The sequence below is a fragment of the Macaca fascicularis genome, chromosome 2 (assembly GCF_037993035.2).
Source record: "Macaca fascicularis isolate 582-1 chromosome 2, T2T-MFA8v1.1".
In the NCBI taxonomy this organism is placed as follows: Eukaryota; Metazoa; Chordata; class Mammalia; order Primates; family Cercopithecidae; genus Macaca; species Macaca fascicularis.
Genome location: NC_088376.1, coordinates 26866589 through 26882616, shown reverse-complemented (window position 1 = coordinate 26882616; position 16028 = coordinate 26866589). Strand labels below are relative to the sequence as shown.

Genomic DNA, 16028 nt, shown 5'->3' with positions numbered 1-16028 from the left:
TGAAAGAGATGTTTCAAAGCTGCCTGAAAATTTAATTTATAAGTGTGTCCCTCAGAAGATCCTTTGGGATGCAGTGGCAACAACATACTTAAAGAGGTTGATAGCTTTTAATAGATGCAGTTTTGACAGGGACAATTTGTCCCTGCATTTTTTAAATGGTGAAGATTCACCAAGAGTGAATGCCTCATATCTTAACAGAAATAATAAATACAAACACATTAATCAGAGTAGATCCTTTTAAATATTATTATTTTTTTTTTGAGACGGAGTCTTGCTCTGTCACCCAGGCTGGAGTGCAGTGGCCGGATCTCAGCTCACTGCAAGCTCCGCCTCCCGGGTTTACACCATTCTCCTGCCTTAGCCTCCTGAGTAGCTGCGACTACAGGTGCCCGCCACCTCGCCCGGCTAGTTTTTTGTATTTTTTTAGTAGAGACGGGGTTTCACCATGTTCACCAGGATGGTCTCGATCTACTGACCTCGTGATCCGCCCGTCTCAGCCTCCCGAAGTGCTGGGATTACAGGCTTGAGCCACCGCGCCTGGCCCTTTTAAATATTTTTTAAAAAAATAGCAATATTTTCAAACTTTGGTATTTCTTAAGAATTTAACCTTCAAAGTTAAAACATAACTGCATAATTTTTTCTACAAAATAAAAGTGATCTTTCAGTTTCATTCATTGCAGAGTATATAATTCAGTTTCAGTGTGTCATATGAAGTCTTACATCACTATGAGATATGGCTGGTCATTTCAAATTAGGTGATTGTAGAATCTGTAAGTTCAATGAAGAGACAAAGAAACATGACCAACTAAGAAAAGGCAGCACTAGACATCAGGTTGTCTAATTAGTGATGCAATGATTTTCCCAAAGTTTCATTCTGCTTTCCCGGAAGTGGCTTTCAGGTTTTTGAATAAATGTACATCCCACATGCATAGATTTTTATTAACCTTTCTTTTAGGATATGCAATAACATCCTCAGTCTAAATGTGAGAATGATAATATCTAGGTATTCTCATGGGCATGTTTTTAGGACATCTTTAGAAAATTGCAACTGAGGCCCTCAAAATGGAATTTATAATTTGAGAGAGCTGAATCCTACCCACCAGACCACTAGGGACCATCAAAATGTATAATTTGAGACAAAATATGCAGCTTAAAAACATAATAGATGCAATAATTTTCTTTTCCTTTATAAAATTCAAGCATGCTTGTAAGGAAAATTTGGAACATAAAGAAGTAAAAGAATAGTTGACCCCAATACAACCATTATTAGTTTTTGTTTTTCACCCAGCTAAATAGCATGTCCTTTAAACATCAATCCTGTGAATAATACTGATAAGTATTAAGATATATTAAGACATGATTTTAAGAAATTTTAATAATCTAATTTGGTCACTGGAAGCCTAAGTTGGTCACTAGGTAGGAAAAAATACTCCTGTCAACAACATCATTATATTGACACACTGGTAATGGACGTTAAGACTAAGAGATATGAATTAAATTCAGAGATACAGCTTAGTTTTACTACATTTTTATGTTCTAAAATACAGAAAAATAATCTCTATCTTTTTTTCTTCCCCCCCCCCCACCCAGAGTCTTGCTCTGTTGCCTAGGCTGGAGTGCAGTGGTGTAATCTTGGCTCACTGCAACCTCCCCCTCCCAGGTTCAAGTGATTCTCCTGCCTCAGCCTCCTTAGTAGCTAGGATTACAGGTGTGTGCCACCATGCCCAGCTAATTTTTGCATTTTTAATAGAGACGGAGTTTCACCATGTTGGTTAGGTTGGTCTCGAATTCCTGACCTCCTGATCTGCCTGCCTCAGCCTCCCAAAGTGCTGGGCTTACAGGTGTGAGCCACCACGCTCAGCTGATCTCTATTTTATAATGCCATTAGAAAATATGTCAATATATTGGTAATGATCCCAAGGATTCCCTTTTGGAGGGATATCAGGCCTCCAAGCAATGTTATGCTCTCATGAGGTTCCTTCCCTTCTGATTTATCAAACAGTTCCCCAACATAATGAATGCTTGACAGTCCTGAATCATTAAGGACATGTTGTTACTGTATTATAGTTCAATAATACGAATTTCTGTTTACACTTTTGTTATGTTTATGCTTGAATTTTTGCGTGTGTCTAAATATGAGTAATACCATTTAAGAGGACTCATGAGTTCTTATGAGTGAGATCTAGCTGCTGAATGGCTTTCCATAGCAGTTGTAACTCCTTCCAGTTAGTTCCATAAGGAAAGAAACCTTCAGGTCTTCTCTTTAGGGCAGCCTGACTAAGCAGGAAACATATAGATCTCCCTACATGCCATTGTTGTAACAACCATTGAAACTTCAGAATGGACTTGCTGCCCTCCCTTGACCAGATGAGGCACAGACAGCAGAGACATGAACATTGTCCTTAGCCAGCTAATGACCAAATGGCCTTGTACAAATCAATACTCTCTACATCTCAGCTTTTGCATGTGAAATTAGGAGTATGTGTCTTCTACCTCTAAAGTATTATGAAATTCTATTGTTAAGAAGTTAACTGTAATAACACTTAGATACTACAATCTTGTATATCCTTAGTTTGGGATTTGAGATCTTATTTCCCATTCTGTAGTGAATCATTGAGTATCCATTCTCTACTTCACTTAATAAGCTTACATCTTGTTGGCCCTGCTGTACTCTTTCAAAGGCACATTACTAATTTGCCTAGGTCACATGGTAATTTATGCTTATTTTAAGATGCTGATAAAATAATTGGACAAATTACAACCCTTCAGTCTTTAATTGGAAGGTTTCGGCATAACCCCATGTATGTTTCATATGAATATCAAGAGATTTGTCAGGAAAAAACCACCATGAAAAGGTAATCTGATTAAAAATGCAAGCAATATAATTTATGACATTTAAAAGTTATCTGCAGGGCCAAAATTAAGAACCATAAAGGAAACAGATACGGCAAAATACCAAATGACAGAGTTTATGATAGGAAGGGTTAAAAAAATAAATACAAGTTTAGAGGGAAAGGAAATTGAATTTTCATGATACAAAGATGAAAAGAACTACAAGCTATTATTTTCATTGGAAGGGGAAGAAGCTTTGAAATGTAAAAAGGTTCATAAGGCAAAACTTTCCTATGTGATAGAGGATTCAACCAAGCATACAGCTGAATTACAATGTTATTTTTCTAGAAAGATTCTAGGTTTAAAAATGGAAATAGAAAGGTAAATTCCAGATTTACCTGGAAAGAACAAAAGGGCTGTTGCATTGGGCTTAGAAAGCCTTTTCTTGAGTTTAAAATGATCTAATAGGTAGGTATATTTTGATTTTGGTTATTTAAATAGAGATAATTTTCTTATATATGGATCATTTGGCAAATCCAATCAGTCTTGGCATTCAGTGTCTAAATATTTTATAAAATTGGTACTTATGGACATGGCTGGTCAATAAGTAAACAAATTTAACATTTCCAGTACATGAGTTTCTTTTATTGACATATCATACAAAGACATTTCTGAAATTTCTAACAGAGTTTCTACTCTTGTATTTCAATTCTGCAATGATTAACTTTGGTTTGTAAAACATAATTTAAAGGTTGGTATGTCATTTATAAACTCAACATTAAATCTTCCTATTGAAAAATAAAACTACAATGTTTAAAATTTGCACTGAATCGTGACTGATATTCAAAGCTCAAAACAATAGAAAGTGTAAGGGCAGTTAATTCATATGTGTCTAGCTTATACAGACCAAAGAAACTGCAATGAGTTATTATCCAATACGATCATGCAGTTCAGTTCAAACCTAAGTCAAACATTCAAATAAAATGCGATATCTGTGGTAGACAGAATAATGGCTTCCCAGTGCTGTTTAAATCGTAATCACAGGAAAATATGAATATGTTACATTACATGACAAAGGGGAATTAGGTTAGCCAATGAAAATAAAGTTGTTAATCAGCTGACTTTAAAATAAGAAAATTATCCTGAATTACCCAGGTGGACCCTTTGTGATCACAGGGGTCTGTGAATGTGGAAGAGGGAGGCAGAAGAGTGAGACAGTGATTACAGGTGAGAGAAACTGAGCTGGCCCTTGCTGTTTTTGAAGATGAAATGGGGTTACAAGCCAAGACATGCAGGCAGCCTCTAGAAGCTGAAAAAGGCAAGAAACTGGATTCTCCCCTGGAACCTGCAGAAAGAACATAACCTTGCAGACACCCTGACTTTCTCCTAGTGAGACCCATTTCAGACTTCTCACCTTCAGAACTGTAAAATAATAGACATATCTCAGAAATACTGCAGTTCAGTTCCAGATGACCCCAGTAAAGCAAATATCACAATAATGTGAGTCATGTGAATTTTCTCATTTTGCAATGCATTTAAGTTGTTTATACCATACCGTATTAACTGTGCAATAACATTGTCTAAAAATACAATGTACATACTTTAATTTTAAAATATGCTATTGCTGAAAAATGCTAACAACATGAACCTTCAGCAAGACATGTTTTTGCTGGTGGAAGGTATTGCCTCAGTGTAATAGCTATTGGCTGATTGTCGTGGTGGTTTCAGGTTGAGGTAGCTGTGGTAATTTCTTAAAATAGACAACAATGAACTTTGTTGCATCTAGAACTCTTTTCACAAAATATTTCTCTGTAGCATAAAACGCTGTTTGATAGCATTTTATCCACACTAGTACTTCTTTCAAAATTGGAGTCAGTACTCCCAAAGCCTGACACTGCTCTGTCAATCAGGTTTATATAATATTCTAAATTCTTTGTTGTCATTTCAACAATGTTCACAGCATCTTCATCAGCAGTAGGTTCCATCTCAAGAAACGACTTCCTTAGCTCGTTCAAAAGAAGCATCTCCATCCATGAAAGGAGGAGGTTATGAGATTGCATCAATTCAATAACATCTTCAGACTCTACTTTTAATTATACTTCTCTTGCTGTTTCCACAATATCTACAGTTATTTCTTTCACTGGAGTTTTGAAACCCTCAAAGTCATCCATGAAGGTTGGAATAAACTTCTTATAAATTCCTGTTAATGTGGATATTTTGCCTTCCTCCCATGAATTACAAATGTTCTTAATGGCATCTAGAATGGTGAATTTTTTCCAGAAAGTTTTCAATTGATTTGGGCAACATCCTTCAGAGGAATAACTAACTATGGCAGCTATAGCCTTAAAAATATATTTCTTAAATAAGAGTGGGAAGTCAGAATTACTTCTTTATCCATGGGCTGCACAGTGAATGTAGTGTTAGCAGGCATAAAAACAACATTAATCTTCTTGAACATCTCCATCAGAGCTCTCAGGTGATGAGGTACATTGTCAATGAACAGTAATATTTTGAAAGAAATCTTTTTTTCTGAGCAATAAATCTCGAGAGTGGGCTTAAAATATTCAGTAAACCACGATGTAAACAGATGTACTGTCATCCAGTCTTTGTTGTTGCATTTGTAGCGCACAGGCAGAGTTGATTTAGTGAAATTCTTAAGGGCCCTAGGAGTTTTGTAATAGCTAGCACTGGCTTCAATTTAGACACTAACTTCATTAGCTCCTAACAAGAGACTAAGCCTGTCCTTTGAAGCTTTAAAGCCAGGCATTGACTTCTCTCTCTCTAGCTAGGAAAGTCCTAGATAGCATAATCTTCCAATAGAATGCTCTTTGGTTTATGCTTAAAATCTGTTGTGTAGTATAGCCACCTTTATCAATGGCCTTAACTAGATCTTCTGGATCACTTGCTGCAGCTCGTACATCAGCACTTGGAACTTCACCGTGCACGTTTATGTTGTGGAGACGACTTCTTTCTTTGAACCTCATGAACCAACCACTCCCAGCTTCAGACATTTTTTCTCACCTCTGTTAGCCTTCATAGATTTGAAGAGTTAGGGCCTTCCTCTGGATTAGGCTCTGATTTAAGGAAATGGTATGGCTGGTTTGATTTTCTATCAAGACCACTAGCACTTTCTCCATATCAAACATAAGGCTCTTTTGCTTTCATATCATTCATGTGTTTACTAGAGTAGCCCATCTAATTACCTTCAAGAACTTTCATTTTACAGTCACAACTTAGCTAACCATTTGGCACAAGAGGCCTAGCTTTCAGCCTAACTCTTCTTTTGACATGCGTACCTTACTAAGCTTAATCATTTCTGGCTTTTGACGTGATGAAAAGATGTGTGACTCTTTCTTTCACTTAAATACATACAGGCCCTTTTTTTTTTTTTTTTTTTTTTTTTTTTTTTTTTTTTTTTTTTAAATATATATACTTTTAAGTTCTGGGGTACATGTGCAAAATGCAGGTTTGTTACATAGGTATACACGTGCTGTGGTGGTTTGCTGCACCCATCAACCTGTCATCTACGTTAGGTATTTCTCCTAATGCTATCCCTCCCCTAGCCCCCTGACCCTCCAACAGGCCCTGGTGTGTGATGTTCCCTTCCTTGTGTCCATGTGTTCTCATTGTTCAACTCCCACTTATGAGTGAGAACATGTGGTGGTTGGTTTTCTGTTCTTGTGATATTTTGAGAATTATGGTTTCCAGCTTCATCCATGTCCCTGCAAAGGACATGAACTTATCCTTTTTTATGGCTGCATAGTATTCCATGGTATATATGTGCATTTTCTTTATCCAGTCTATCATTGATGGGCATTTGGGTTGGTTCCAAATCTTTGTTATTGTGAATAGTGCTACAATAAACATACATGTGCATGTATCTTTATAGTAGAAGGATTTATAATCCTTTGGGTATATACCCAGTAATGGGATTGCTGGGTCATATGGTATTTCTGGTTCTAGATCCTTGATGAATCGCCACACTATGTTCTACAATGGTTGAACTAATTTACACTCCGACCAACAGTGTAAAAGCATTCCTATTTCTTCACATCCTCTCCAGCATCTGCCGTTTCCTGACTTTTTAATGATTGCCATTCTAACTGGTTTGAGATGATATCTCATTGTGTTTTTGATTTGCATTTCTCTAATGACCAGTGGTGATGAGCTTTTTCTCGTATGTTTTTTCGCTGCATAAATGTCTTTTAAGAAGTTCATATCCTTTGTCCACTTTTTGGTGGTTTTTTTTTTTTTTTTTTTTTTTTAATTTAAGTTCCTTGCAGATTCTGGATATTAGCCCTTTGTCAGATGGATAGATTGCACAAATTTTCTTCCATTATGTAGATTGCCTGTTCATTCCGATGATAGTTTCTTTTGCTGTGCAGAAGCTCTTTAGTTTAATTAGATCCCATTTGTCAATTTCAGCTTTTGTGGCCATTGCTTTTGGTGTTTTTGTCGTTAAGTCTTTGCCCTTGCCTATGTCATGAATGGTATTGCCTAGGTTTTCTTCTGGGTTTTTATGGTTTTAGGTCTTACATTTAAGTCTTTAATCCATCATGAGTTAATTTTTGTATAAGGTGTAAGGAAGGGGTCCAGTTTGTTTTCTGCATATGGCTAGTCAGTTTTCCCAACACCGTTTATTAAATAGGGAATCCTGTCCCCATTGCTTATTTTTGTCAGGTTTGTCAAAGATCAGATGGTTGTAGATGTGTGGTGTTATTTCTGAGGCATCTGTTCTGTTCCATTGATCTATGTATTTGTTTTGGTACGAATACCATGCTGTTTTGGTTACTGTATTCTTGTGTATAGTTAGAAGTCAGGTAGTGTGATAACCTCCAGCTTTGCTCTGTTTGCTTAGGATTGTCTTGGCTAATTCTGTGAAGAAAGTCAATGGTAGCTTGATGGTGATAGCAATGAATCTTACCAATTCTTTGGGCAGTATGGCCATTTTCACGATATTGAGTCTTCCTATCCGTGAGCATGGAATGTTTCTCCATTTGTGTCCTCTTATTTCCTTGAGCAGTGGTTTGTAATTCTCCTTGAAAAGGTCCTTTACATCCCATGTAAGTTGTATTCCTAGGTATTTAATTCTCTTTGTAGCAATTGTGAATGGGAGTTCACTCAGGATTTGGCTGTTCGTCTATTATTGGTGTATAGGAATCCTTGTGATTTTGGCACACTGATTTTGTCTCCTGAGACTTTGCTGAAGTTTTTATCAGCGTAAAGAGATTTTGGACTGAGACAATTGGGTTTTCTAAATGTGCAATTATGACATCTGCAAACAGACAATTTGACTTCTTCTTTTCCTAGTTGAATACCCTTTATTTCTTTCTCTTGCCTGATTGCCCTGGCCAGAACTTCCAATACTATGTTGAATAGCAGTGGTGCGAGAGGGCATTCTTCTCTTGTGCCAGTTTTCAAAGGGAATGCTTCCAGTTTTTGCCCATTCAGTATGATATTGGCTGTGGGTTTGTCATAAATAGCTCTTATTATTTCGAGCTACGTTCCATCAATACCTAATTTATTGAGAGTTTTTAGCATGAAGGGTTTTTGAATTTTGTTGAAGGCATTTTCTCCATCTATTGAGATAATCATGTGGTTTTTGTCATTGGTTGTGTTTATGTGATGGATTATGTATATTGATTTGCGTATGTTGAACCAGCCTTGCATCCCAGGGATGAAGTCGACTTGATCATGGTGGATAAGCTTTTTGATGTGCTGCTGGATTCGGTTTGCCAGTATTTTATTGAGGATTTTCACATTGATGTTCATCAGGGATATAGGCCTAAAATTTTATTTTTTGTTGTGTGTCTGCCAGGTTTTGGTATCAGGATGATGCTGGCCTCATAAAATGAGTTAGGGAGGAGTCTCTCTTTTTCTATTGTTTGGAATAGTTGGAGAAGGAGCTCCTCCTTGTACCTCTGCTAGAATTCAGCTGTGAATCCATCTGGTTCTGGAATTATTTTGGTTGGTAGGCTATTAATTACTGCCTCAATTTCAGAACTTGTTATTGGGATTTGACTTCTTCCTGGTTTAGACTTGGGAGGGTGTATGGTTCCAGGAATTTATCCGTTTCTTCTAGATTTTCTAGTTTATTTGCATAGAGGTATTTATAGTATTTTCTGATGGTAGTTTGTATTTCTGTGGGATCAGTGGCGATACCTCTTTATCATTTTTTTATTGCGTCTATTTGATTCTTCTGTCTTTTCTTTTTTATTAGTCTTGCTAGCGGTCTATCTATTTTGTTGATCTTTTCAAAAAACCAGCTCCTGGATTCATTGAATTTTTTGAAGGGTTTTTCACATCTCTATCTCCTTCAGTTCTGCTCTGATCTTAGTTATTTCTTGGCTTCTGCTGGCTTTTGAATTTGTTTGCTCTTGCTTCTCTAGTTCTTTTAATTGTGATGTTAGGGTGTTCAATTTTAGATCTTTCTTGCTTTCTCTCGTGGGCATCTAGTGCTATAAATTTCCCTCTACACACTGCTTTAAATGTATCCCAGAGATTCTGGTACATTGTATCTTTGTTCTCATTGGTTTCAAAGAACTTATTTATTTCTGCCTTTATTTCATTATTCACCCAGTAGTCATTCAGGAGCAGGTTGATCAGTTTCCAGGTAGTTGTGAAGTTTTGAGTCAGTTTTTTAATCCTGAGTTCTAGTTTGATTGCACTGTGATCTGAGAGACTGTTTGTTATGATTTCCTTTCTTTTGCATTTGCTGAGGGGTGTTTTACTTACAATTATGTGGTCAATTTTAGAATAAGAGCAATGAGATGCTGAGAAGAATGTATATTCTATTGATTTGGGGTGGAGAGTTCTGTATATGTCTGTTAGGGCCAGAGCTGAGTTCTGAATATCTTTGTTAATTTTCTGTCTCGTTGATCTGTCTAATATTGACAGTGGAGTGTTAAAGTCTTCTATTATTGTGTGGGAATCTAAGTTTCTTTGTAGGTCTCTAAGAACTTGGTTTATGAATCTGGGTGCTCCTGTATTGGGTGCATATACATTTAGGATAGGTAGCCCTTCTCGTTGCATTGATCCCTTTGCCATTATGTAATGTCCTTATTTGTTGTGTTTGATCTTTTTGGTTTAAAGTCTGTTTTATCAGAGACTAGGACTGCAACAACCCCTGCTGCTTTTTTTTTTTTTTTTTTTTTTTTTTGCTTTTCATTTGCTTGGTAAATATTTCTCCATCCCTTTACTTTGAACCTGTGTGTTTTTGCACATGAGAGTCTCCTGAACACAGCACACTGATGGGTCTTAACTCTTTATCCAATTTGCCAGTCTGTGTCTTTTAATTTGGGCATCTAGCCCTTTTACATTTAAGGTTAATATTGTTATGTGTGAATTTGAGCCTGTCATTATGATGCTAGTTGGTTATTTCGTCTGTTAGTTGATGCAGTTTCTTCATAGTGTCGATGGTGTTTACAATTTGGTATATTGCTACAGTGGCTGGTACCAGTTTTACCTTTCCATATTTAGTGTTTTCTTCAGGAGTTCTTGTAAGGCAGGCCTGGTGGTGACAGAAGCTTTCAGCATTTACTTGTCTGTAAAGGATTTTATTTCTCCTTCGCTTATGAAGCTTAGTTTGCCTGGATACGAAATTCTGGGTTGAACATTCTATTCTTTAAGAATGTTGAATATTGGCCCCCACTCTCCTGACTTGTAGAGTTTCTGCAGAGAGATCCATGGTTAGTGTGAGGGACTTCCCTTTGTGGGTAACCTGACCTTCCTCTCTGACTGCCTTTAACATTATTTCCTTCATTTCAACCTTGGTGAATCCGATGATTATGTGTTTTGGGGTTGCTCTTCTCAAGGAGTATCTTTTATGGTGTTCTATTTCCTGAATTTTAATGTTGGCCTGTCTTGCTAGGTTGTGGAAGTTCTCTTGGATAATATGCTAAAGTTTTCCAACTTAGTTCCATTCCCCCTGTCACTTAGAGGTACACCAATCAAATGTAGATTTGGTCTTTTCACATATTCCCGTATTTCTTGCAGGCTTTGTTTCTTTTCATTCTTTTTTCTCTAATCTTGTCTTCATACTTTATTTCATTAAGTTGATCTTCAATCTCTGATATCCTTTCTTTCACTTGATCGATTCGGCTATTGATACTTGTGTATGCTTCACGAAGTTCTCGCTCTGTGTTTTTCAGCTCCATCAGGTCATTTATGTTCTCTAAACTGGTTATTCTAGTTAGCAATTCATCTAACCTTTTTTCGAGGTTTTTAGCTTCCTTGTATTGGGTTAGAATGTGTTTCTTTGGCTCAGAGGAGTTTATTACCCACCTTCTGAAGCCTACTTCTGTCAGTTCATCAAACTCATTCCCCGTCCTGTTTTGTTTTCTTGCTGGGAAGGAGTTGTGATCCTTTGGAGAAGAGGTTCTGGTTTTTGGAATTTTCAGCCTTTTTGCTCTGGTTTCTCTCTATCTTTATTCATCTACCTTTGGTTTTTGATGTAGGTGACCTTCGTATGGGGTCTCTGAGTGGATATCCTTTTTGTTGATGTCGATGATATTCCTTTCCGTTAGTTTTTCTTCTAACAGGCCCCTCTGCCGCACGTCTGCTGGAGTTTGCTGGAGGTCCACTCCAGACCCTGTTTTCCTGGGTATTATTACCAGCAGAGGCTGCAGAATAGCAAAGATTGCTGCCTGTTCCTTCCTCTGGAAGCTTCATCCCAGAGGGGCACCCGCCAGATGCCAGTGAGAGCTCCCCTGTGTGAGGTGTCTGTCGGCCCCTACTGGGAGGTGTCTCCCAATCAGGAGACACCGGGTTCAGGGACCCACTTGAGGAGGCAGTCTGACCCTTAGCAGAGTTCGAACACTGTGCTGGGAGATCTGCTGCTCTCTTCAGAGTCGTCAGGCAGGGAAACGTTCACATCTGCTGAAGCCGCGCCCACAGCCACCCCTTGCCCCAGGTGCTCTGTCCCAGGGAGTTGGGGGTTTTATCTATAAACCCCTAACTGGGGCTACTGCCCTTTTTTTCGGAGATACCCTGCCCAGTGAGGAGGAATCCAGAGAGGCAGTCTGGCCACAGAGGCTTTGCTGAGCTTCAGTGGGCTCTGCCCAGTTCGGTCTTCCTGGCGGCTTTGTTTACACTGTGAGGGTATACCGCCTACTCAGGCTTCAGCAGTGGTGGACACCTGTCCCACCACCAACCTGGAGCATTCCAGGTCAACCTCAGACTGCTGTGCTGATAGCCCAAATTTCAAGCCAGTGGATTTTAGCTTGCTGGGCTCTGTGGGGGTGGGACCCCTGAGCCAGACCACTTGGCTCCTGGCTTCAGCCCCCTTTCCAGGGGAGTGAATGATTCTGTCCCGCTGGCATTCCAGGAGCCACTGGGATATGGAAAAAACAAACAAAAAAAAACTCCTGTAGCTAGTCTGGTGTCTGCCCAAATGGCTGCCCAGTTTTGGGCTGGAAACCTAGGGCCCTGGTGGCGTAGGCACTGTAGGGAATATCCTGGTCTGCGGGTTGCAAAGACCATGGGAAAAGCACAGTATCTGGGCCAGAGTGCACAATTCCTCATGGCACAGTCCCTCACGGCTTCCCTTGGCTAGGAGAGGGAGCTCCCCAACCCCTTGCGCTTCCTAGGGAGGCGACACCCCACCCTGCTTCTGCTTGCCCTCCATGGGCTGCACCCACTGTTCAACCAGTTCCAATGAGATGAACCGGGTACCTCAGTTGGAAATGCAGAAATCACCTGCCTTCTGCGTTGATCTCACTGGGAGCTGCAGACTGGAGTTGTTTCGATTCGGCCGTCTTGCCAGCAACCGGCCATTGTAGGGTTTTAAATTGGCCTAATTTCAATGTTGTGTTTCAGGAAATAGGAAGGTCCAAAGAGAGGGTGGGAGATTGGAGAATGTCCAGATGGTGGAGCAATCAGAACACACACAGCATTTGTTAATTTACCATCTTATGTGGGTGACATTCACGGTGTCCCCAAACGATCACAGTAGTAACATCAAAGGTCACAGATCACCATAACAGATATAGTAAAAATAGAAAAGTTTGAAATACTGAAAGAAAAACCAAAATGTGATGCAGAGACACAAAGTGAGCTGAGATAAGCCTGCATATTTGTGTTGTTTCAGGCCACTGAGTTTGTGGTAATTTATTTTAGCAGCAATAGAAGACTAATACAGTAATCATCTGGTAAATGGTCAAGCCTGCAACTGTTTAATTATGACCCAAAGTGATTAGTCCGTATCTCCAAATACCTTGGCCATGTTCCTTTTACAACATGCCAGACAGACCTGAAAGCAAAGTTGTTAGAATGAGAAATCAGTTGTCCCTAATAAATACATATTGATGCCCATTCTACTTTGAAACTTCAGTAACAAAATAAATTGCTACTCTCTCACCAAGGAAATTAAATAAGATTACATTTTTGAAAAGTACATTCATATTCCATGTGTTGTGTCATATCAGTTTACATTATTAACAATTATATATAAAAATGTATATGTTTTCTAAAGCATATCTGACAATATTTCTAAAGTGTCCAATCATGAATTTGACATCAATCTACAGAATTAGAAACACTCCAAAAATAGAACCATTGTCTGGAAATGGTAAGCGACTCATCACTGGGAATAATCAAGCAAAAGACCTTGCCTGGATGTAAGAGATGAAATTCTTGCACTTAGTAGGAGATTGGGTTCAATGACCTTGAAATTTCTTTCTAATTCCTAGTTTAACAGAAGTGTTCTTAATAAAGAGAATATTGACAGTGAAATCATAGGCAGGAGGAGATATTTTAAGTAGTCTCATTAAATATAAGAAGCTGACAACATGGCTCCTGGGAGACTTTTAAGTCACTATCTGATCAGTTTCAAAGTGAAATATAAATACAATTTAGGAAAAGAACTAAAAAGCCACTTAAAATAATAATTATAAAACTATATAATTGTTTGCTGAGTATTTAAAAATGATCAAAGTTGAAGCTATTTAGTTTAGAACTCTTATTTATGTATTAAGAGGACTTTTTTACAACAGCTTGAAGATATTATGTTACAATCATCACTTGAGAATATTTTATTGTTAATAAATTAAGCAAGTCTATGGTAAATTTCTATAACTCGAATCAAGGTACTCAGCATTAAAAAACACAAAAATCCCTTCACATAAAATGTTATAGGTTTGGTATATTCTTTTTGGTTTTTGGCAGCAAATACCACTTAAGTGCTGCTATGGTCTGATTATTTGTATACCTGGAAAATTCTTACGTTGAGATTCTAACCCCCAAGCTGATGGTAGTAAGCAGCAGGTGGAACCTTTTGGGATATGATTAAGTCATGAGGGCAGAGCCCTTATGAATGAGATTGGTGCCCTTATAAAATAGCTTCAAGGGAGCTCCTTTATCCCTTCCACCATGTGAAAATACAGTGAAAATGTGTCATCTGGGAACCAGAAAGCAGGCCCTTACCAGACAGTGAATTTGTCAGCACCTTGATCTTGGACTTCTCAGCCTCCGGAACTGTGAGAAATAAATTTCTGTTGTTTATAATCTACTCAGTTTATGGTATTTTGCTTTAGCTGGCCAAATGGACTAAAGTGTTATGCAGGCAATCCACTCTTCTCTTTTTTAAGTTAATGGATATTATAAAATTACCTGATTATTGCATTAGTAAGTATGAGTTCTTAAGACAAAAGCAAAATAAAATGAAATGTTCTCCTCAAAGAAGAATAAACTATTTTGTTTATGCCTCATCTATTTCCTATACTCGATTCTCTTGCATCCTGTCTTCATCAGCAGAGCATCTAAGAGATCTACTTGACTGGGGAGGTTAAATACTGGAAGGCTTAACATTCTCCAGAATTCAGATCTGTTTGGTCATCTCCACACAGTGTATCAACTTAGGACAAGAAAATGGTACCTCGATAGGATGGAGCCTGTTTTCCTAGAGTGTGAATGCTGTCCAATTCCTATTCCTTCTAAACCAATGTTGCCTTTCTCTTCTGCAACTCTCAGGATTAACTCTATATCAAAGCAGGTTTAGCGGGGAAGAGAAGACACATATTTGACCACAGATCACAATTAGTATCACTGTGATGGATCCAGAGTCCACCCTGGTCCTTAGAAATGGTAGAAAAGGTGTGAGTAACTCCCTAAATAACTTGTGAAGCACCAGTCAGGTCCACAAATGTTTCCCTCCTACATGTTCTCCACTGAAGAGTCTTGGGAGGCTTGAGTTGTTCTAGGACTGTAGGACCCCCTGTTAAAATACCAGTACTCCTAGGACAACTTGAGTGCTCTAGCACAAATATAATTGAGGACATAGCAGTAATATGGAATCTGAGGCCTCCATTCCAGGCAAAAAGTTTATAAACTCAAAATCTTGATCTTAAAATATGATTTGGTACCTATCTTATTTCAGAGTGTAACCCATTAAAAGTTCCATTTGTTCCCAAAGCCAAAGTTTTACCTACATGTAGCATTCCCAAAAGACTAAGAAAAAAAAATTAAACTGTAAGTGTATAAGCTTGTTTATGTGTGAATTTTCTGTAGTGAACAACCAAACATAATAAATTCCAAAATTAAAGCACATGAGTTAAAATGTTATCTTTGAATTTTTGACAAATTTTTGACATGCTCAGTTACTGGAGAAAATGTCTAAGAAATCTTTTCTCCTGCAAGATTAGAACAGCAAAATGTGTGTGTGTGTGGTTTTTGTTTGTTTTAGTGAATACTAAATGATAAACTTACATCAGAATTAAATCTCAACTGGCAAATGTTGCATGATATGATTTGCTTTCTTCGATGGGGAAGAGGAACCCCGAATGTATGGTTTATTACAGCTTTCTGAATCGGGTCCATCTGTAATGAGAAAAAAGAAATACAACAAATAGAAATAAAGCTTGTCAGTTCCATTGGAATTTTGCCTATTTCATTAAAGAACCAATCTGTACAGCTTCAATCTACTGCTCACATTATAAAGAACCTTTTTATTCTAAGAAACAACATTTTTACTTTCTTGGAAAATAGATAACGTTAAGCCTAAAGCTCAGTATGATAAGGAAATGATAAATGTACCCATTAGAGTCTGCATGCTAACTGTTTTTGTCATTTAAAAGCAACAATTGTCTCAGTTTAATAACCCTTAAATATAATTAAAGATTTATCAAAATTCAAGTTATTGCTAATGCCAGCAATCTAACACAGAAGTATGTCTATACCATTGCCCAAAAATGGACTTCAAA

The 16028-nt window shown here is 37.9% G+C and overlaps 1 protein-coding gene and 1 long non-coding RNA gene across 8 annotated transcripts in view; one reads left to right on the top strand and one right to left on the bottom strand.

The window, feature by feature from the left end:
• ZNF385D (zinc finger protein 385D) overlaps window positions 1-16028 on the bottom strand; it is a 990373-nt gene that overhangs the window by 133622 nt on the left and 840723 nt on the right. For 2 of the 5 annotated variants that reach the window (XM_005545658.5, XM_005545661.5), the window contains one exon: window positions 15535-15645. The exons of 2 other annotated variants lie outside the window; for them this stretch is intronic. In XM_005545658.5, coding sequence (XP_005545715.2) covers window positions 15535-15645 — 111 coding nt within the window. Of the gene's footprint in view, window positions 1-14253; window positions 14305-15534; window positions 15646-16028 lie in introns of those variants that run through there. One more of the 5 variants, XM_074030899.1, reaches the window with a different exon arrangement.
• Window positions 1-16028, top strand: part of LOC123571674 (uncharacterized) — a 130236-nt gene that overhangs the window by 6610 nt on the left and 107598 nt on the right. The window lies entirely within an intron of this gene.